The sequence below is a fragment of the Moschus berezovskii genome, chromosome 9 (assembly GCF_049115385.1).
Source record: "Moschus berezovskii isolate FMDL1 chromosome 9, NW_MosBer_1.0, whole genome shotgun sequence".
Taxonomy (NCBI): domain Eukaryota; kingdom Metazoa; phylum Chordata; class Mammalia; order Artiodactyla; family Moschidae; genus Moschus; species Moschus berezovskii.
The window spans coordinates 75,529,356-75,553,914 of NC_142468.1; the positions used below are offsets into that span (position 1 = coordinate 75,529,356).

Sequence of the window (24,559 nt, forward strand, 5' to 3'; positions counted from 1 at the left end):
TATAGAAATAATATATGAATAAAACCATTGATACAGGATATATTAAGAACTATATCTAAACATTTTTGGAGAATTATATGCTAGACACTGTGCCAAGCCCTTTTGATGTATTATGTCACTTAATTCTTATAACAACCCCTATCTTCTGTATGAATACTATTATCACTCTCTATAGATAGAAAAATGAGACCATTGCCAATCTTCTCGGAGAAGGCAATGGCAAGCCACTCCAGTATTCTTGCCTAGAAAATCCCATGGATGGAGGAACCTGGTAGGCTGCAGTCCGTGGGGTCGCTAAGGGTCGGACACGACTGAGCGACTTCACTTTGACTTTTCACTTTCACACACTGGAGAAGGAAATGGCAACCCACTCCAGTGTTCTTGCCTGGAGAATCCCAGGGACGGGGGAGCCTGGTGGGCTTCCATCTATGGGGTCACACAGAGTCGGACACAACTGAAGTGACTTAGCATCAGCAGCCAATCTTCAAGTAGACAACAAAACTGGGATTTGACAACTAAAATGTTCTACTTTAGCACACACACTCTTAACCAATATACTAGGATTATTATGACCCAGAGGTAAGAAGAATCTATGAAGGTAAGAAGGTTCCATGAGGGAAAGCTGTAGGGACAGGGTTCTGACAGTGGAAGCAGAAGACAAGAAGAGACAGGAACGGATACTTCTAGACAATGGAAGGATACTGTGGTAGGCAGAATTTTAAAATAGTCTCCTGAATTTCTGTCTCCTTGACCTGTCCAGAATAATCCCCTCTCCCTGAATGAGGAAAGAACCTGTGAAGACAATGGCATATCACATCCACGACTCAGTTAAGTTATATACCAAAGACAAAGGAATTTGCTGGTCTAATTAAGGCCCCTGATGCTATCATATTGCCCACTTGTTCAGGGTCTCAAGTTCTCATGTCATTTTCTAGGTCTGTTCATTTCTTTCCTGACCTTGACTTCTGCTTCCATTTTTGGAACCCCATTCTATAACTCATCCTTTAAGGAACCTGCTTTGCTAGGTAATACCAGGAGATTTATGGGCAAATTAATCTCTTCAGTTTTGTGCCTAGCTTTGGAAATCAATCACATGGGCTCCACTTACATGTGTAGTATACACAACTGTTCTAGCAACAATGCTTTCACTGTTTGAAGCTTTAAGGCAAACTTCAATAGGGGGCATCAGATACCCAGCAAGCAGGTCTTTTAGGAGCCCTGAATCACAGTCTAGAAGAGTGACATGTACCTGCCCAGCCTTCTAGCTCACCAATGTATTAGGGAATAAAGTGTATCTTGGTGCAAATGTGCTGGCCTTTGATCATGCACCATGAAGCATGGTTAATCTGTGACCAGCAAAATACACGAAACAGTAAGCGGCCTCTGGCTTCCATTTCAGGTTTGATCATTCGACCACCTCTCAGCAACTAGTTCTGACAATAAAGTTAAGACTCAATTAAAATTAAAACAACAAAAAAAGGTCTGTTCTGGTAAAACTGATCATGTAAAGTTATTACAATAAAAACAAGTCTACTTGTTCACAAAAACATTTGCTTTTGAGGATCTAGGTTTCATTTAATTTTATTCCTGTCCTCTGAGTACATTCATATTCCTAAACCTGTGCAGAGATTAGCAGTTTTAAGGTCACTTAAAAATAAAAAAATCATCTACCAAAATAATATGATAGTAATCAGAAAATAGAGTATGAAACCAGTTTCATGCTGTTTAACTTGAGATAAATGGGAAAAATTTGCCCCTCTTACCAGTTTTCAGACCAAATTTTCCCATCTTTCATTCATCCATGTATTCATTCAGTCAATAAAAACATTCACTGAATACACGCCATATGTCATTTACTAAACCTGATTCCAAGGAAATGATGAATGTGACTCCATTCCTAAATATGAGAGGCCTTTTTTAAAAATAAAAATAAGGAAACATCTGTTTTAATTCTGACATGTTCTATCATCAGCAGAAATAGATTCCAAATGAAGATGAGACAGACACCAAGTGAACGTCATAGACAAACCCACTCCACTCTGCTATGTTACATGACACACCAGATGAAGGAATTTCCAACCATTCTGTCTAACTAGTCTTAGGGAAATTTGTCACTCATAGTCACTTGCTTTGTCACTTGTAAATTGAAAATTGCTTTTAATTAAAGTCAACAACCATAAAATTTTATTTAATACATGTTGACTGCCTTGTGGCAGGCTATTTAAGGAACTGCAAATCTTCCAACCAAAGTATAAGATAGGAAAAATCCTGACAGGAACTCAAGATTGATATGCAGGACAATGAAAAAATATTATGAAATATATGTAGTAACATAATAAGATGCAAATAATAGAGGTCCAAAACCTACTGTCTTCACAAAAATATGACATGAAAATCAGGAGGGACAAGATTACTATTAGTTACAGAAACTAAAAAGCTCAGTAGCAGAAAGCTATGACTTCAGGTGATTCAGAAGTAATTGGTAGAAAGAAAGGGGACCTTTGTTTTCTTTTGGATTTCATTCTTTAATTTTTTATTTCATATTGGAGTGCAATTAATATTGGAAATGCAATTTCAACTTCTTTGTTAGCTAATTTAAAAATAAAACTTCCCTAATTCAAAAGCTATTGAGTAGACTATTTTTAAGCTATATCCTGGGAAGCAAAGCACAGGTATCTTACATGATTACCATCTTCAAGTTTTTTGCAAATTAGGTGAAAATCCATGACTGACCTACATAAAACAATAAGAGACTGGAGGAGCAGCCAAGATGGCAGAGTTGGAAGACCCTGAGCTCACCTCCTTCCATGAGCATACAATTATAACAATTTATTTACAGAACAACTGTGGATGAGAAAGACCAGAAGACTAGCAGAAGAGATCTTCTACAACTAAAGATTTAAAAAAGGAACCACAATGTGATGGGTAGGCAGAGTGAATATCTGGTATAGTCAAGACTCATATCCCCAGATAGTCAACACACAAATGAGAGGATAATTACAACTGTGTAAGTTCTCTCCAAGGAGTGAGGGGTCTGAGCCTCACATTGAGACCCGCAGCCTGGGGTCCTGCACCAGATAGATGAACCCCTAGAATATTTGGTTTGAAGGCCAGTGGGGCTTGCTTTGAGGAGAGCCAGAGGCCTTTAGGAAATAGAGACTCCACTCTTAAAGGGCACACACAAAATCTACATGCTCCAAGACCCAGGGAAGAAATAGTAATTTGAAAGGAGCTGTGTCAGACCTACCTGGTGATCTTTGAGTTTCCTAGAGAGGCAGAAGGCAACTGGCGCTCACCTTGGAGACAAGAGGACTGGCAGCAGCCATTTTGGGGAGCTTGTTCTCCTACAAGGACATTGGCGCTGGCAAGCACATTATGTAATTCTCCCTTCAGCTTGTTAGCTCTGAGACCTGACGCTGCCCACTAGCCTGCAGGAACCAACACTGAAATGCCTCAAGCCAAGCAACTAGCCAGGGAGAGGCACAGCCTCATCTACCAGAAGGCTTGTTATCTTAAGACTCTCTGAGCCTACAGAAACTCCTGGACCCAGCCCTGTCCAAGGGGCTACTCAAGGACCCAAGACCTGTGTCCACCAGAGGACCACACACCAGTGTGGGGTCCACAATCCTCTCGACCTCAGCTCCACCCACCAGCAGGGGACACAAAGTTTGGGACCCTCAGGGTCATGTTGCAGAGACCAAAGAAACCAGTTCCACCCATCAATGAGCAAGTACTAACCTTGCAACACCCTCCCTCCGCCATACACACACCCTGGCCCTACCCATCAGCAAGCCAACAATAGATCCAGAAACACCAGCCCCACAGCTATGCACCCCAGAACCTGACTCTGCCTACCAGTAAGCCAGCACTAACCCTGGGACCCCTTAGGGCTCATCAGCCAGTTGCCTCATGACCCAGCCCTACCTTCCAGCAGAAGTGAAGTGAAGTAAGGGAAAGGTGCTCAGTCATGTCCGACTTTTTGCAACCCCATGGACTATCCAGTCCATGGAATTCTCCAGGCCAGAATACTGGAGTGGGTAGCCGTTCCCTTCTCCAGGGGATCTTCCTAACTCAGGGACTGAACCCAGGTCACCCACATTGCAGGCAGATTCTTTATCAGCCGAGCCACCAGGGAAGCCCAGTAAAAATACCTTCCATATAAGACAGGGCCTGGCAACAAACCAAACTAGGGGCCCAGAGAGCCTACTAGACCACCCACAATAGTCAGTCTGCCACATCAGAAGGTCCCACATAGCCCACATAGGGAGTATCACTGGATCATATAGTGCTGGTGACCAGAGGGGAGTGTGCTGCTGGCATGCTCTTACATAAAACCACTCCTCTGTGGTCAAGAAACATAGTCAACCTAACAAATACATACAAATATACACATAAAGAACTAAATGAAATGGGAGACAGGCAATCTACCTGACAAAGAGTTCAAGACAATGATGGTAAATATGTTCACAGGATTCTTGGGAGAAGACTAAATGAACAGAGTAAGAAATGAGAAGGTTTCAACAAAGAGAAAATGCAAAGAGCCAAACAGAGACAAGAAATACAATCAATGAAATGAAAAATACCCTGGAAGCAATAAACAGAAAATTAGATGATGCAAAGGAATGTAACAGTAAGCTGGAAGACACGATAGTGGAAGTCACTGAAGCTAAACAGAAAAAAGAATAAAAAGAAACAAAGAAATGAAGACAGTTTAAGAGAACTTTGGGATAACATCAAGTGTACTGACCATCACATTACAGATTTTCTAGAAAGAAAAGACAGAGAGAAAGGGGCAGAGAACATATTTAAAGACATAATAACTGAAAAGTTCCCTAACCTGAAAGAAAACAGACATTCAACCAAAGGAAGCACAGAGAGGCAGAGGAAGGACTAACCCAAAAGGACCACACCAAGACACATTCTAATTAAAATCAAAGATAAAGAGAGAAACAAACAAACAAGCAAAAAAATGATAAAGACAGAATATTAAAAGCAGCAAGGAAAAAGCAACAACTATACATAGGAACTCCCAGAGGCTATCAACTGACTCTTTAGCAGAAACTGCAAGTCAGAAGGAAGTGGCACAGTGTATTTAAAGTGATGGAAGTGAGAAACCTACAACCAAGAATAAACTACCTGGCAAGGTTTCTGTTCAGATTTGATGAAGAAATTGAAAATTTTACAGACAAGCAAAAGCTGAGAGTGCAGCATCACCAAACCAGTTTACAAGAAGTGTTAAAGGAATTACTCTAAGCGAAAAAGGCCACACTAGAAACATGAAAATTATGAAAGGAAAAAGCTCATTGGTAAAGGAAAATACACAGCAAAGGTAATAAATCACCCATGAACAAAGCAAAGAGGAAGGTCAAAAGACAAAAGTAATAAAATAATTTATATCTACAATAAGTAGTTAAGGGATAGACAAAACAATTACATGTAAAATATGATGCAGGAAACAGTAAACGTAGTTTGAGGGGAGTAAAATGCAGGGTTATTAAAATGTGTTTGAAATGAAGAGATCACTGGTTTAAAATCATCAGATAGACGTAGACAGATCAACAGATAACTATATGTAAGCTTCATAATAACCACAAACCAAAAATCTGTAATAGATACACAAAAAACAGAAAGGAATCCAACAAACAAAACAGAACAGAGTTATAGACACAGAGAACAAACAAGTGGTTCCCAGACGGCAAGGAGATGGGGGAGGAAATAAATAGGTGAGAGATTAAGTTGTACAAAATAAGCCCAGGGTATGAAATGTACAGCATGGGGAATACAGTCAGTAAATATGCATTATCTTTGTATGGTGACAGATAATAACTAGACTTAGGGTCGTGATCAGCTTGAAATGCATAGACACATTGAATCGCTATGCTGAGTAACAGGAAACGACATAGTGTTGTAGGTTAATTACACTTCAAAAACCAAGAAAACAAGTAAGAGAGACTGGATTTGTGGTTACCACAGGGAGGGGTGGGAAACGGGAGAACTGGATAAAGCTAGTCAAAGTCAAAACTTCCTGTTATAAGATAAATAAGTACTAGGACATAATGTACAACTCGATAAAAATAATTAACGCTGCTGTATGTCATATACGAAAATTGTTAACAGAGTAGATCCTAAGCATTCTCATCAGAAGAAAAAAATTCTTTTTTCTATTTCTTTAACATTGCATAGATGTTCACTAAATTCACGTGATAATAATTTTATAATGTATGTAAATCAAGTCATTACACTGTGTACCTTAAACTTATACAGTGTCAATTGTATGTCAATAAAACTGGAAGAAAAAATACTAAGGGAACAATGTCACTTTAAAAATAGCACGTGACCTAAGAAATAGAGGCAAATGTAGAATCTTTGAGAGCAAAGAGGGAAATTCACATAGAATAACCCATTGTGACCTATCATTGTAGCATCATTTTGTCACTGGAAAACACCAAAGGGAGTAGCTTATTAAAATCCCTTCTACCCAATGAACCAATAATGGTCTGTAATTATAATAAAGCTAACACTTTCTAATACGTTAGGAAGTATTTTCATCGACATTATTTCATTCGATTCTCAAAAGAACCCTGTGAATTTGATATTCTTCCATCCTTCAAATGCAGCCAAGGGAGTAATAGCAGAGTGTAAAGTCAATATTCTGGAGAAGGACATGGCCACCCACTCTAGTATTCTTGCCTGGAGAGTCTCATGGGCAGAGAAGCCCGGTTGGCTGCAGTGCAGAGGGTCACAGAGAGTCGGACACAACTGAAGTGACTTAGCACGCATGCACACAAAGTCAGTATTTCTTTGGCTCGACCAATTTAGGGTCTCCCCTCCCCCTAGACACCAATATCTCCAAATCATTCCGGGAAGCACATGCATGCCTGATCCCCATCATCCCTCACTGACACCACGATCCTCACTTGTCTAGAGGCTGAAGGTGCCTCTGGATGCTGCTAGAACTTGCTGGGGCACTGCAGCTAAGGTACCAGGTGCACTGTTTATGCACTCCTGCCCACCTCCCCACCTCTCCTCTCCTCCCTGGAACCAGCTCTAATCCGGTTCCCTCCACTGTGCTCCCGGTCACATCCTGCCTCGGCAGCACCAGAACAGGACCCCTTCACCCACAGTCTCTTATGAAGACCCTGTCTTCATCACTGTCTTAGGGATATTTTAGTAAAATTACTCTTTAAATTTTCACACTACTTTCTTATTGCTGTCCTCTCTCCCTACAAGCCAGGTGCAAGTCAGCAGGGCATCAGGAGGACACATTATGCTACTTCCAGCGCTGTTTCTCCTCCAGGCTTGGTACCCTCTCCTGTGCCTTGAATCCTGCTTTCCTCTGGAGGGGCTCTGTCTGGTGACCATCCTTTAGGCACTCAAGCAAAAGACTCGTGACAGCTCTAACCATCTAATTATTTAGACATGCCTAGACTTGTCTGAATCCCGGGGAGATCATGTGTAGACTCAAGCCTCATGTGTATTTACTCTCTCCACAATTCCTCTGGCTAAACTAGAAATCAACAACTATCATCAGCCATACTATTATTTGGGGTTTCTCCCTCCAAATGCAAAATTCCACCTCAAAACTTTAACTTAGGTTTCAAACAGACAAAAACCCCACATCAGAATATCTTAGGAAACATGTGTGAATCCTGGATGATCCAACTTACTGCCTCAGAGTAAGACTGTGTCATATGCTGCACAAACATATGAACCTCCATGTCTGAAACTTTTCCTCACTTGCTTGGCATGAAGCCCCTTCCTCCCCAGTTATGCCCTCCAGAGGTCCCTCAAGATCTCTGTATGTGGCGGCCTACTGCCTTTGCCACCCTTCTGCTCTATTTCTCTGTCACTCTAGTGCCTTTGGAGAGCTAATAACTTGAGACCATGGAGGCCATGAAATTAAAAGATGCTTGCTCCTTGGAAGAAAAGTTATGACAAACCTAGACAGTATATTAAAAAGCAGAGACATCATTTTGCTGACAAAGGTCCATATAATCAAAGCTATGGTTTTCCAGTAGTCATGTATGGGTGTGAGAGTTGGACCAAGAAGGTTGAGTGCTGAAGAATTTATCCTTTTGAGCTGTGGTATTGGAGAAGACTCTTGAGAGTCTCTTAGATTGCAAGGAGATCAAATCAGTCAATCCTAAAGGAAATCAACCCTGAATACGCATTAGAAAGACTGATGCTGAAGCTGAAGCTCCAATACTTTGGGGACCTGATGCAAAGAGCCAGTTCATTGGAAAAGACCCTGATACTGGGAAAGACTGAAGGCAGGAGGAGAAGGGGATGACAGAGGATGAGATGGTTAGATGGCATCACCGACTCAATGGACATGAGTTTGAGCAAATTCCAGGAGACAGATGGTGAAGGACAGGGAAACCTGGTGTGGTGCAATTCATGGGGTCATAAAAAGTTGACACGAGGCTGGGGCTTTACCCTGCTTCCAGCCAGCAAGAAAGTTTCTTCCTTTCTTTAGACTCATAGAGAACAGAGTTGTGGTTGCTGGTGGGGAAGAGCGGGGAGGGCAGAACTGGGAGTTAGGGATTAGCAGATGCAAACTATTATACACAGAATGGATTAACCACAAGGTCCTACTGTATAGTACAGGGAACTATATTCAATATCCTATGATAAACCATAATGGAAATGAATAACTGAATCCCTCTGCATTTTTCAAAGCAGAAATGAACATAACATTGTAAATCAACTATACTTCAATAAATATTTAAAACAAAAAACTTTCTGCTTCTCTTGAATAGCTCTTCCACACTGAGAAACTGCTGGGCTCCTGATTCAAAGTTCTTCATTCCCTTCACGCTAAAGCTCCTCCTTCCTAGAGTATAAGGGCCCTCTAAGGAGAATGAGGAAATGTCTATACACAGACTTTTGGTCCAGACTTATTTTCTCGTGATACTTCTTCCACTGTCCACTGTTCCTCCCTATGGTTCAATAACCTTCAAGGTTCCCACAAGTCCCTATCCATCCTATACATATCTGAATACCAACTCTAGTTCTGTCCTGGAAGGCTCTAGGCCAGATAAAAAGCATCGGGTTCAATGCAGTAGAACAATACAGGAATGAGAGAAGGAAGGAGCTCCAGAACTTGCTGTGGCAGGAGGCTGAGCTACCAGGCCACACAGAGGAATTCCAGGAGGATGGTATGGCCTAATATCACAGCCCCAAGGCCACAAAAGTGTACTACATATGGATTTAAGCACATTTAAGAGCTATCTAACAGAAGCTGCTTTCTTGTACATAATGAGGAATTTGATGAAAGAAGATGGGCAGTAACAGTCATTTACTTGATAAAAGCCATCAAGAGGGAGAGAGTGGCCCAGAGTAGTCTTCATAGTTTTCAAAACATACCCTCTTCCAGAAGGGCCCATGAGGAATGAAATAAAACACGGAATCTCAGTGTTCAGAATTCTGCTTTATCAATTTGATAAAAATGCTTCTAATCCAATTACAACTTAAAAAATTTGAGTCTTTTATATCCCACAACCAATGATGCTCTGAGATAGAACGGCTGAGTTATAAAAAGGAAGGAAGGGAGGGAGGGAGGGAAGGAAGGAAGAAAGAGAGCAAGAGAACGAAAGTGAGGAAGAAAGAAAGGGCAGAAGAAAGAAAATTTTCTTCAAAATTTAGTGTCTATTTATTTATAAAGATTTTTCAGCAGCTGTAACTTTTCATTACATTATTAATGCTGCCATTTCTACATCTTAGGAATGACTTTAGATGGATGGATATGGCCTAGGTAGGGCCACAGATTGCCACCCATACTTTAAATATTGTGCTCTGACTCCAAGAATAGAAAAGAGACAAGTGAAAAACAACTCTGCAGAAGGTGCTATCCTCAAAGCACAATTGGACTTTAATTTGGGAAAAAATTCACATATATAGAACTAGCTTGGGGTTTTAAAACATCAGATCATGGTCATGGTCCTGGCTTTTGAAACTTATTCCCTTTCAAAAAACAAAATTTAAATGAAAGAAACAGCATTTATTTTACAAGGAAACTGACCTCAAAATACAAACTGTTCATTAGTAGAAAATCCATTTCATATTTCATATGCTATTAGCTATTCTTAACTTGAGATAATTGGGGAAGATATTTTAAAATTCTTTTTGTGCTTTTCACAGAAAGCAATCAAGCACAATGGGCTATAAATTGATGTTAAATATAAGAGTTTTGTTTTTAAAACCTAGATGATTTTTTCTCAATCCACAGACTGAAAACTGTATCACAAAATCTTTCAATTATTTCTTTCACTTCCTCTAGTTTGTACTTTAGAGGTAGAAAGGTCATATGACAAAGAAATGAAATGCTATAATAATCACTTATCAAGATAACCATGGTTCTATATCAAAACACATACCGCACATACACACACATTCTTTTTCATCCTGTTGACCTTTTAAAATTCCACTCTATTTTTCTGCATTTCCTAGTCTTGATGGTGCGGCCCATCTGCATCATCTTGTCTCTCATCTGCCCCTCCAGATCTACTCGGACCCGTCTCCATTCTTCCCTGGGCCCTGGAAGGCTGAGTTTGGAGACAGCCGCCCGCTTCCTTACACTCTGCCCTCTGGGTGGTTCACTTGGAGGAAGTTCAGGCAGAAGGCCAACAGAGGGTGAGGCCATGGTATTTATTCCACAGCTTCCTCTCTGCTAAGTACCTCTGCAACAGGATACCATTCCTGCCATATGGTCCTCCCCTTTAAGCTACCCTGTTTGGGTTCCATCGAGCCCCACTTCCCTTGCTCCTTCAGGCCTGAGTATTTGTTCCCTGTCAGGACCCTGTCTAACCCAGAAGACATTCTTTTTTAAAAAATTTATTTTATTGAAGTATAGTTGATTTATAATGTTGTGTTAATTACTGATGTACAGAAAAGTGATCAGTTATACATATAGATACATTTTTTCATATATATATGATAATTGGGGAAGATATTATATATGTATATATATACATTCTTTTCCATTGCGGTTTATTACAGGATACTGAATATAGTTCCCTGTGCTATACAATAGGTCTTCACTGTTTACCTAGTCTATGTATACTAGTTTGCATTTACTAATCCCAAACTCCCAATCCATCCCTTTCCTACCCTACCTCCCCCTTGGCAACCACAAGTCTGTTCTCCATATCTGTGGGTCTGTTTCTTAAATAACTTCATTTGTGTCATATTTTAGACTCTACATATAAGTTATGTCATATGGTATTTGTTTCTTTCTGATTTACTTCACTTAATATGATAAAATCCAGGTCCATCCATGTTGCTGCAAATAGCATTATTTAATTCATTTTTATGACTGAAAGATATTTCATTGCATATATGTACCACATCTTCTTTATCCATTCCTTTGTCAATGGACATTTAGCTTGCTTCCATGTCCTGGCTACTGTAAATACTGTTGCTATGAACACAGCAATGTATTTATCTTTTTGAATTATAGTTTTGTACAGATATATGCCCAGGAGTGAGATTGCTGGATCATACAACAAACCTAGTTTTAGTTTTGTGAGGAACCTCTGGCTTGAAACTCAACATTCAAAAAACAAAGATCATGGCCTCCAGCCCCATCACTTCATGGCAAATAGATGGAGAAACGATGGAAATAGTGACAGACTATTTGGGGGGGGCTCCAAAATCACTTCAGATGGAGACTGCAGTCATGAAATTAAAAGACGCTTGCTCCTTGGAAGAAAAGCTATGACCAACCTAGATAGCATATTAAAAAGCAGAGACATTACTTTGCTGACAAAGGTCTGTCTAGTCAAAGCTATGGTTTTTCCAGTAGTCATGTATGGATGTGAGAGTTGGTCCATAAAGAAAGCTGAGCACCAAAGAATTGATGCTTTTGAACTGTGGTGTTGGAGAAGACTTGGACTTGAGAGTCCCTTGGACTGCAAGGAAATCCAACCAGTCCATCCTAAAGGATATCAGTCCTGAATATTCATTGGGAGGACTGATGCTGAAGCTGAAGCTCCAGTATTTTGGCCACCTGATTCTAAGAACTGACTCATTGGAAAAGACTCTGATGCTGGGAAAGACTGAAGGCAGGAGGAGAAGGGGATGACAGAGGATGAGATGGTTGGATCGCATCACCAACCTGATGGACATGAATTTGAGCAAGCTCCAGGAGCTGGTGATGGACAGGGAAGCCTAGTGTGTTGCAGTACATGGCGTCGCTAAGAGTTGGACATGACTGAGCACCTGAACTGAACTGAATTGAGGAACCTCTATAGTATTTCTACAGTGGCTGCTTATATTCCCACCAACACTGTAGGAGCGTCAGTAACCTTCCTGAACCTCCTTCTTCTCTTGGTTTCTGGATACTGCTCCCTTTCGTCTAATCCTGCTTTCCTTACTAGTCCTTCTGGAGCATGGCTGTCAGAGCTCACTAGCAACCTGCAAATTCTTTTGGAACAGTGCTCTAACCTCAATACTGAGCTTCTTGTTTCTTTAAAGAACATGGGGGAAAAAATTGTGGTATAGCTTCACCATCCACCCCAAAACATACATACACACACACAACCCCTATAGGTGGTGTACATTTTTCTTTAAAAATTAGTTCAATAACACTTAAAAATCATAACAGTGACAGATTTTATTTTCTTGGGCTCCAAAATCACTGTGGACAGTGACTGCAGTCATGAAATTAAAAGATGCTTGCTCCTTGGAAGAAAAACTAGACAGCATATTAAACAAACCTAGACAGCATATTAAAAACAGAGACATCAACACAATAATAGCAGGAGACTTTAACAACCACTCACATCAATGGTCAGATTATCAAAACAGAAAATTAATAAGGAAACACTAGTCTTAAATGATACATTAGATGAAATGGATTTCTTTGATATCTTCAGGACATTCCATCCAAATGCAGAAGAATGCACCTTCTTCTCAAGTGCACATGGAACATTCCCCAGGACAGGCCATATCTTGGGTCACAAATAAAACCTCAGTAAATAAGAAAAGTGAAATCATATCAAGCATCTTCTCCAACCACAAGACAATGAGACTAGATATCACAAGAAACAAACTGTAAGAAACAAAACACATGGAGATTAAACAACACGTTTCTAAATAACCAATAGGTTACTAAAGAAATCAAAAGGGAAATAAAAAAATTTCTAGATGCAAATGGCAATGAAAACATGACAACTCAAAATCTATGGGATGCAGCAAAAGCAGTTCTAAGAGGGAAGTTTATAGCAATACAATCCTTTCTCAAGAAAAATATTGAATAGACAACCTAACTTTACACCTAAAACAACTGGAAAAAGAACAACTCCTTCCCCCCCACCAAACATCAGTAGAAGTAAAAAAATCATAAATATCTGAGCAGAAATAAATGAAAAATAAATGAAAGAAACAATAGCAAAGATTAATAAAACTAAAAGCTGGTTCTTTGAGAAGATAAAATTGACAAGACTTTAGCTAGACTTAAGAAAAAAAGAGAGAAGAATCAAATCAACAAAATTAGAAATGAAAAAGCAGAGGTTACAGCAGACGATGCAGAAATACAAAGGATTATGAGAGTATTATGAACAATCATATGGCAATAAAATGAATAACCTGGAAGAAATGGACAGATTCTTAGAAAAGTTCAATCTTCCAAGACGGAACCAGGAAGAAATAGAAATTATGAACAACCCAATTACAAGCACTGAAATTGAAGCTGTGATCAAAAATCTCCCCAAAACAAAACCCCAGGACCAGGCTTCACAGGAGAATTCTATCAAACATTTAGAGAAGAGCTAATGCCTATCCTTCTAAAACTCTTTCAAAATATTGCAGAGGAAGGAACATTTCCAAACTCATTCTATGAGGCCACCATCACCCTGATACCAAACCAGATAGAGACAACCCAGAAAAAGAAAACTGCAGGCCAATATCACTGATGAACACAGATGCAAAAATCCTCAACAAAACTTTAGCAAACGGAATTCAGCAACACATCAAAGAGCTCACACACCATGACCAAGTTGGGTTTATTTCAGTAACACAAGAATTCTGCAATATACGCAAATCAATCAATGTGATACACCACATTAACAAATTGAAAGATAAAAACCATATGATAATCTTAATAGATGCAGAAAAAGCCTTTGAAAAGTTATCACCTATTTATGATTAAAACTCTTCAAAAAATGGGCATAGAAGGAACCTACCTCAACACAGTAAAGGCCATATATGATAAGACCACAGCAAACATTATTCTCAATGGTGAAAAACTGAAAATACTCCCCCTAAGATCAGGAACAAGACAAGGATGTCCACTTTCACCACTATTATTCAATATACTTCTGGAAGTCCTAGCTACAGCAATCAGAGAAGAAAAAGAAATAAAAGGAATCCAGACTGGAAAAGAAGAAGTAAAGCTCTCACTGTTTGCAGATGACATGATACTGTACATGGAAAAGCCTAAAGATAGTATCAGAAAATTACTGGAGCTAATCAGTGAATTTAGCAAAGTTGCAGGATACAGAATCAATACACAGAAATCACCTGCATTTCTATACACTAACAATGAAAAATCAGAAAGAAATTAAGGAATCAGTCCCATTTGCCACTGCAACAAAAAGAATTAAATATCTAGGAATAAACTTACCTTTTAATAGTGGTCATGTATGGATGTGAGAGTTGGACTGTCAAGAAAGTTGAGCGCTGAAGAATTGATGCTTTTGAACTGTGGTGTTGGAGAAGACTCTTGAGAGTCCCTTGGACTGCAAGGAGATCCAACCAGTCCATCCTAAAGGAGACCAGTCCTGGGTGTTCATTGGAAGGACTGATGCTAAAGCTGAAACTACAATACTTTGGCCACCTCATGCGACAAGTTGACTCACTGGAAAAGATCCTGATGCTGGGAGGGATTGGGGGCAGGAGGAGAAGGGGATGACAGAGGATGAGATGGCTGGATGGCATCACCGACTCGATGGACATGGGTTTGAATGAACTCCGGGAGTTGATGATGGACAGGGAGGCCTGGCGTGTTGTGATTCATGGGGTCACAAAGAGTCAGACACGACTGAGTGACTGAACTGAACTGAACTGAAGGAGATGAACTGTACACAGTTTGTGTGTACATGATGATGTACACACGATGAAAGAAATCAAAGAGGACATAAACAGAGAGATATTCCATGTTCCTGGGTAGGAAGAATCAATATTGTGAAAATGACTATACTAACAAATGTAATCTACAGATTCAATGCAATCCCTATCAAATTACCAATGGCATTTTTCACAGAACTAGAACAAAAAATTACACAATTCATATGGAAACACAAAAGACCCAAAATAGCCAAAACAGTCTTGAGAAAGAAGAATGGAGCTGGAGGAATCAACCTTCCTGACGTCATATTATACTACAAAGCTACAATCATCAAGACAGTATGGTACTGGTACAAAAACAAAAATATAGGCCAATGGAATAAGATAGAAAGCCCAGAAATAAACCCATGCACCTATGGGTACCTTATTTTTGACAAATGAGGCAAGAATATACAATGGGGCAAAGATAGCATCTTCAATAAATGGTGCTAAGAAAACCGGACAGCTACATGTAAAAGAGTAAAATTAGAACACTTCTTAACACCATACACAAAGATAAACTCAAAATGGATTAAAGGCCTAAATGTAAGCCCAGAAACTATAAAACTCTTAGAGGAAAACATAGGCAGAACCCCTGATGACATAAATCAAAGCAAGATACTCTATGACCCACCTCCTAGAGTAATGGAAATAAAAACAAAAGTAAACAAGTGTGACCTGATTAAACTTAAAAGCTTTTGCACAAAGGAAAGCAAAGGAAACTATAAGCAAGGTGAAAAGACAACCCTCAGAATGGGAGAAAAAATAGCAAATGAAACAACTGACAAAGGACTAATTTTCAAAATATACAAGCAGTTCATACAACTCAATGCTAGAAAAGCAAACAACCCAATCAAAAAATGGGAAAAACAAACATTTCTCCAAAGAAGACATACAGATGGCTAACAAACACATGAAAAGACACTCAACATCACTCATTATTAGAGAAATGCAAATCAAAACCACAATGAGATATCACCTCATACCAGTCAGAATGGCCATCATCAAAAAGTCTACAAACAATAAATCCTGGAGAGGGTGTGGAAAAAAGGGAACACTCTTGCACTGTTGGTGGGAATGTAAATTGATACACCTACTATGGAAGACAGTATGGAGATTCCTTAAACAACTAGGAATAAAACCACCATATGACCCAGCAATCCCACTCCTAGGCATATACCCTGAGGAAACCAAGTATCCCATTGTTTGTTGCAGCACTATTTACAATAGCTGGAACATGGAAGCAACCTAAAAGTCAATGGACGGATGAATAGATAAGGAAGTTGTGGTACATATACATGATGGAATATTCAGTCAGTTCAGTTCAGTTCAGTCGCTCAGTCTTGTCCGACTCTCCGCGACCCCATGAATCACAGCACGCCAGGCCTCCCTGTCCATCACCAACTCCCGGAGTTCACTCAAACTCATGTCCACAGAGTCGGTGATGCCATCCAGCCATCTCATTCTCCGTCGTCCCCTTCTCCTCCCGCCCCCAACCTTTCCCAGCATCAGAGTCTTTTCCAGTGAGTCAACTCATCGCATGAGGTGGCCAAAGTATTGGAGTTTCAGCTTTAGCATCAGTCCCTCCAATGAACATCCAGGATTGATCTCCTTTAGAATGTACTGGTTGGATCTCCTTGCAGTATAAGGGACTCAGCCATAAAAAGGAACACATTTGAGTCAGTTCTGATGAGGTAGATGGACCTGGAACCTATTATACAGAGTGAAGTGAGTCAGAAAGAAAAAGATAAAGATTGTATTCTAATGCACAAATAGAGAATATAGAAAAACGGTACTGAATAATTTATTTACAGGGAAGCAATGGGGAAAAAGAGAACAGACTTATGGACATGGGGAGAGGGGAGGAGAGGGTAAGATGTATGGAAAGAGCAACATGGAAACTTACATTACCATATGTAAAACAGATAGCCAACGGGAATTTGCGGTATGGCTCAGGAAACTCAAACAGGGGCTCTGTATCAACCTAGAAGAGTAGGATGTGGAGGGAGCTGGGAGGGAGGTTCAAAAGGGAGGGGACATATGTATACCTATGACTGATTCATGTTGAGGTTTGATAGAAAACAACAAAATTCTGTAAAACAACTATCTTTCAATAAAAAAATAAATTAATAAAAGAAACACAGAGACATCACTTTGCCAACAAAGATCCATATAGCCAAAGCTATGTTTTTTCCAGAGAGTAGGACCATAAAGAACTGAGCACCAAAGAATTGATTCTTTCGAACTGTGGTGCTGGAGAACTTGTGAGAGTTCCTTGGACAGCAAGGAGATCAAATCAATCAATCATAAAGGAAATCAACCCTGAATATTCAATGGAAAGACCGATGCAGAAGCTGAAGCTCCAATAATATGGCCACCTAATGTGAAGAGCTGACTCATTGGAAAAGAACCTGATGCTGGGAAAGATTGAGAGCAGAAGGAAGAGAAGGCAATAGAGGATGAGATGGTGGATGGCATCACTGACTCAAAGAACATGAGTTTGAGCAAACCTGTGAAGAAAGCTGATCGCCAAAGAATTGATGCTTTTGAACTGTGGTGCTGGAAAAGACTCTTGAGAGTCCCTTGGACTACAAGGAGATCCAACCAGTCCATTCTAAAGGAAATCAATCCTGGGTGTTCACTGGAAGGACTGATGCTAAAGCTGAAACTCCAATACTTTGGCCACCTCATGCGATGAGTTGACTCACTGGAAAAGACTCTGATGCTGGGAGGGATTAGGGGTGGAAGGAGACGGGGACGACAGAGAATGAGATGGCTGGATGGCATCACCGACTCAATGGACATGAGTTTGAGTGAACTCCGGGAGTTGATGATGGACAGGGAGGCCTGGCGTGCTGTGATTCATGGGGTTGCAAAGAGTCGGACACGACTGAGCGACTGAACTGAACTGAAGTTCAGGAGATAGTGAAGGACAGGGAAGCCTGGAATGCTGCAGTTCATCGGGTCACAAAGAGTCAGACACTACTTAGCAACTGAACAACAACAACTCTAAAAATCATGAAAGTGACACATTCATTACAACCAGTGTAAAAATATGTAAAGAAAAGTCAATACTCTTCCCCAGTACTTCTGGTTCCTTCCCCTTCCTCTCACTCCCCACCTTCACCTTGCCTTGCCCTTAGATGTAGAATGTGAACACCTTGGACTATCTTTCTTTACACTGTTTCCATGATATTCAAACCCATACCAAACATATATACTCATATATAGAAAGGAGTGTGATTTTTTGTCTTTAGAAAAACAGAGCATACTCTATCTTATTTTTCAACTTGCTAAATATCTAGTTCCATTCTTTAGATATTAAATATATTTAAATTTATGTAGCCATTTCTCTATTGATTGACACTCCATTTTTTTTCCAGCTGCTTTGGTTACTATATATAATGTTGCAATAAACAACCTTATACATATATTCTTACTAGTGCATCTATTTATGTGACCTAAAGTCCTAAAATAGGGTTGATAGGTCAAAGTTACATATAATTTCAATTACACATGGAATCTTCCCAGATCAGGGATTGAACCTGTGTCTCCTTCATTGGCAGGCAGATTCTTTACCAGTGAGCCACCAGGGAAGCCCTGATCTTACTTTCTGTCAACATAAATTACAGATAATTTTCTATGTGTTACATACTTTTAGTAGTCATCTTCAATGGCTGGATATAGCCATTAGTGTTGTGGAGCTTCTTAAAAATTTTATTGGGATTTATCAAACCTCAATATCAATACAAGGGGAATTGATATCTACTTCCCATAATGTATGTCCAAAGAGAAATCAAAGCTTTGACAGTAGCATTAGATACAACAAAATCTACTATAAATATGCCTCTCAATCCTTAATCAGTTGACATTAATTACACCTTTTGATGGGCACAAGCACTTATCAAATGATTCACAATATCAAAAGGAACTATGCCTGGGGCATGTGGCTCCATCACCACCTCAGTGACTTCAGAGGAGAAAGATCATGAGATTGCTGAGCAGAGCACTGTAGCACTGGGTATCTTCCTGAGTATGGTAACCCAAGTTCCACGTGATTCTTCTGGCATTAAAAGGGTCTATTTCAGATCAAAGGTAAAAGAAGGCCAGAAAAAACAGAAGGGAATCCCAGCCCCAAGGGTATCACTATGCAGGTTAACACAACTAGAGTCCCTCAGGCTTGAGAAAATACTACATTCCACAAAGGCTTGGGAACATAACACACAGCAGTTTCCATAAAACCAGGGTGACAGTGAGGTGAGGATGAGGGTGTGGGAAGAGGAGGCCCACAGAAGACAAATCTGGCCACCATTCATTGTTAGCATATTCTCTGTTTGATCATATCACCATCAGACAGGAAATTCCTGTGCACAGACCTGGGAATGAAAAGCAAGGAAAATTATAAAGCCAAAGGGAGGTGGACCAAGAGCGGTCATGCTGTTTCCTGTGTGGATGGTAATGTTGGCTTTCACTGCCTGGTCTTGTGAGAAGGAGAAGCAGGTTTCAGTCTTCCCTGGGAATTACTACTTGCCCATAACACTAAAGAGCCCTCCAAGTGGAAACAGATCTCATTATTTGGCCAGACTTAATCTCTTACTTGAGTAGTTAATAAGCACTTTCAATAACCTTAATCGCATCACTTCAATTAAATGCCTAGATGCTATTTCCACAGGAAATAAATGTCTACAGACCATAAACTCAACTTGGTTAATAGCTAACGTGGGAGAAAGATGGGAACTGGACTCAGATAAAGGGCTACTGTTGGGTGATGGTAAATGAATGATCCACCCTCACATGGGGCTGTCTGAGGCCTCCAGTGGGATATGGAGGTAGGAGAAGTGAAATGAAACACAAAGGCAGCTGGAAGCAGGAAAATTCTCCCTGTGTGGACCCACCAGCTGCTGAAAGTCACTGAAGGATCCATAAAACCATGAGGACTCATGGCCACAGAGAAGGGGGACCACTGGGAGACAGGAACACAAGATACAGATGAAAAATAGTATCTGGAGAACTCCCTCCCTTCACACTTTTCAAAGAAGGATGATGATAAGAAACAATATTTGGATGTTCCAGAGGAAGGTCCCAGCAAAAGAGAAGTTACCCTTGCCAGAAAAACAAGGTTTTTTCTGCTCCCATTTTTCTGCTTTCCAATGCCTTTTTTTTAAATAAAATGTTAGAAGCACAGGCAGTCTTCCTGCCAAGGAATCCACGTGATTCTAATGACTGGATCCTAAAGTGCTGTGAAGATCCCAGCAGAAGGCTGGGGCCAAAGAAAAGAGAATGGTTCTGAGCAACTGTATGGAGAGGTCTCGTGAAAGGGTGACCATCTGTTGAACTGGCCCTTCAGTGAGTTCAAGGTCAGTCATCAGAGAAACTGAATGTCCCCTGTGTGCCTACCTTGACCCAGATACAATAGAACTTTTATAATATCTTTTTTTTTTAATAGAAAAAGGACAACAAAATAAAAGGAATTCTGAGTTGGGATGGGGGGACATTTACTGAAGTTCAGTGTACTCAATGCAGTTTCTGGAGCAGTGGCACACCCAGTGGAAGGAGTTAGTGTGACTTTTAAAAAGAGCCTTTGGGGTTGTGGTGGCTCTTGCATGCCCAGTCTCAAGAAGTCTCTGTCTAATAATTGCAGAGAGCTTCCTTTCCCAGTATTTCAAAGGCTCCAGCACTCACACAGAGAAAGGATTTTCATCACTAGGGTTCTACAACCCATGATATAAAATCTACAATTCTATGACTTTGCTGATGAAGCAGTTTGGTTCTATTCGGAAGTAGCAAGTTTCATCAAACTAAGAGCAGTACACTGCAAACACAAAATGAAGAACATTTGCTACACTTTAAAGAATCACACCCTGGATCAGTGATTTAGAGAAATTTATAAAACGGCAAGAGTTCAAAATGAATAGAAGCTTTTTAAATTCCTCTTTCCTAGATGGATATCTTCATCTCAAAAATTTCACATGATGTTTCCTCTAACCTTTAAGGGACTCTGTGTTACATTACAAGCCTAGACAAAGCATTGACCATATGCTGTGAAATGACTACTGAAAAAGAACCTATTACCTACACAATGGCATGCAGTACCCTGAGCACCTGGCCGCACTGGACTGGAACATTGTGTGAATACAGGAGTGGCACTTTAATAAACTGTCTTTTTGGGTCTTATTGAACCCACTTATAGAACCGCCAGAACTATTTTCATGTAAAATTTTAAATCACATGAAGCATACAAGCCAAATTAGCTCTTTAGTACCTTCTGCATAAGACATGATGTTATACCAGTAACAGCAAAAACCCATATATAAAACATAATTTTAGGATAAACATTACTTTGTGCTTATTTGAGAAATTTAAAAAAGAGTTTAAAAAAAAAAACCAGAAAATCTGAACCAAGTTTCAAGTTAGAAGGAATGCATCCCTTTTCTAGTATTTAAAAAAAAGTTTTTGTCATAAAATAAGATCACTTACAAAAGTGATCACTATAAAGAAGCAATACCAAAACCTGAAACCTCTGACAATAGAAGAGCAAAGACACAGTATGCTTCCATTCTTCTTAGAGAATCCCAACAAATCCAGGCTACCCCAGCAGCATGAACAGCAGAATTTAGGTCAAGGGGCCAATTAGCATCAAAGGCAGTGACAAGTTGCTACTTCTCTCTGCCCAGTCCTTTTTCCTTTGAGAGTCCTATGTTCAGCAACCATGGAGGCAGCTTTAGAGCATGCCAAAACAAACAAACAAAAAAATTTAAGGCATTTACAAAATATTGCTTCTAGAAGCAACCTCACCCCTAACCCCATAAATCAACACCATCTCCACACTCCTTAATAATACTCCCAGCTGAACCGTTACAAGGTGAATTGACTTGGCCAAGGAATATCGATTCATTGTTAATTAGCCAGTCTCTGAATAGCATGAGCGGATTGCCTGTGGGTCGCCCGTGAACACATGTAAAGCATTTTAAACCGGGACTAACCTGGAGGTGACTGGTGCTGGGGCTGAGCTGTGGTCCTCCCAGGCCCCAAGGTCTTTTCCAAAGGTTCCCCGGGCACCAACCAAGGTTGGCCCACTCTGAGGGAGGTCGAGCTGGCCCCTTTGGTCTCCGTGACCTTGGCAGAGGATGGTGGCTCCAAGGTGTCAGCAGAGAGAGACCCAGAGAAAGCACGGCTCCTTCCAGAAAGAGAGTCATCAAGAGTGGCTTCCCTCTCTCCAGGTGGTGAGGAGAGCCGGAGGACCCTGTGATGCTGCTGAGGGCTGGGGAGCCTTGGAGAGAGAGGTGAGGGAACAGGTGACATCCGTTTGCGCGTGCTGGGCAGAAAGGATGAATTATTAATTACCGTGCCAAAAGCAGCCAGTGCCGGTGGGGGCAGCCTTTTCTCATCACTTCCGGGGTCCACGCCACCATGCGGCAGATCCAGAAACAAAGTTTTGCGGCTGCCTCTTCCAAGTCCAGCTCCCCTCCTGCTCCTGGTTTCTGGGAGGGTGTGGGCACCAATCGTGCCAAAGGGAAAGCCCAGCCGTTTGCCCTCAGTGGCATCATCTAACTTCTCACTCTCTATCACCTTCAGGAGGACCTTGTTCACAGCCCCCTCAGTGCTGGCTGGGGGGCATTCCCCAGCTGATGGCTGCCATGACCTGTCCCTTTGCTGTTCCTCGTCCAGGCCCCTGGCTCCCCAAGCCCCAGCCTCAGCTCCTGGGAAGGTGAGCAAGTCTGCACCGGATATGAACTCAGCTGGGGCTGCTAGGCCAGGGGCAATCTTTCCCTCACCCTCAGGATGCGTTTTGACTACTCGCTGTACCTGAGTGGACAGATCCTGGACTCTGGCCACCACTCTGGAGACAGGCTTCTTCCTTTGAGTCCACTCAGCAGCCTTCACTCTCTGGCCTCTCTCTGCCTCTGGTCTTTTCTCAGGCTCCTTGTGACTTTCAGTCAAGCCTGTTTGCTGATGCACTAGCCTGCAAGGGGTTCTCTTCAGCTCCCTAGCTCTATCATCCCCTGGCTCCAGGGAGCTGCAGTCAGAGGGCAGCCTGCCTCTTCCCAGCCCCGCATCTTCAGAAGGCTTCTTGATGCTTCCTGAGCCAGAGTCAGCATCCAGTGTCCTGAGGACCTCTAGCGTGCAGCTATCTCTCCTCTGCAGGGATGCAGTAAGCGCCCCATTGAGGAGCAAGTTGCCGCTCTCCTCCAGAAGCCAAAGATGAGGCCTTGTTCGAGAGACAGGAAGGGAACTGCTGGAATAGACCTTGTCCTTCCCTAGCAAAGGGGCCAATTCCTGTCCTCCATGCCCCTTTCTTCTTGTCCTCTTCTGCAGGGAGCTTTGAGAGAGCCCCTCAAAGCTCTCTCTCCTTCCACCAAACCTCCGGGCCTTTTTGTTCCCGTAGGAGCTCCTCTTGTTGAGACAGCCCACGGCAGGCTCCCCCAGCCAGTCGCCAGCACTCTGCAAACAGTCATCCTCGGAGGCCAGGCTCACAGAGAGTTCGGGCAGCTTCCCCTCCTGGTTCCCCATCGTAATCCCCAGGATGTGGTCTGAGCTCAGCAGACCGGCCAGCAGTCTCTCCCTCTCAGCAGTGAGTTTGTACAACTCAGTCAGAATGTCTTTCGTGGGAGTTGGCTTGAAAAAGATGTCGCCTGGATGTTCGTTCGGCTGCAGACTGAGGCTGTGGATGTCAGAACCCTCTCTGACTTGGTAGCAGTTATGAAACCCTTTACTGGCTCTGTCTAGAGTTACAGTGTCCTTGTACGAAAATCCTCTGACTTCGCCCCTTGGAAGATAGAAGCTGATGTAGCAGAGTTCGGTAATGGGTTTACGCAATTGGAGGGTGCAGTGAGTGCCTTCCATTATGCCTACCTAATTATTCATGCCTCGGAGATGCTGGTCTGTGGTCAGGCTTCTGAGGCTCCAGTGGTGGGGCATGTGATGGTGGCAGTGTGGGGAAAGCAGCTGACAGTCATCTCCAGCAACGAGACTGCCTGTGAGGGAAACAGGGGAGGAAAGCAGCTAATCTAACAGACTGCAGGAATCACATACTGACAGAAATCAAAGCATAAGCGGTCTTACCCTTCCTCTCTGGCTGATCTCAGTCAACTCAAGACATCGGCCAGAAGGCTGATGGTAACCTCTTCCCCACTCCCAACCCACCCTTGACTAGCAAAGCTTTTCCACCGCTGAGAATAGGAGAGTGCTCTAATATTAGCCCCAAGACAAAAGTCCCTTTGCCCCTTTTCCCTATGTGGGAACTTAATGTATACCCTAAGCAGGTCTCTCAACTTCTCAAGGTTTCATTTAGGTTCTTCTATAAAACAGAGCTAACAAATCTCCCAGAAATTCTGAGGAGAGGGGACTCTGAGATCCTTAGAAATCATAGCCATTTTAGTAACTAGGGTTTGGAAGATTACTTTGCAAAAATGAGTCAAACCTTTTTACTCTCCAAGAAGCACCTTCTAAGATT

At 41.4% G+C, this 24,559-nt stretch overlaps 1 protein-coding gene across 1 annotated transcript in view; it reads right to left on the reverse strand.

Moving 5' to 3' along the window:
• FMN1 (formin 1) overlaps window positions 1-23,949 on the reverse strand; it is a 474,559-nt gene extending 450,610 nt beyond the window's left edge. Inside the window, exon 1 of the mRNA XM_088839831.1 lies at window positions 22,089-23,949. Coding sequence (XP_088695957.1) covers window positions 22,089-23,949 — 1,861 coding nt within the window. The remainder of the gene's footprint in view (window positions 1-22,088) is intronic.
• Between the last annotated feature and the right edge of the window lie 610 nt (window positions 23,950-24,559).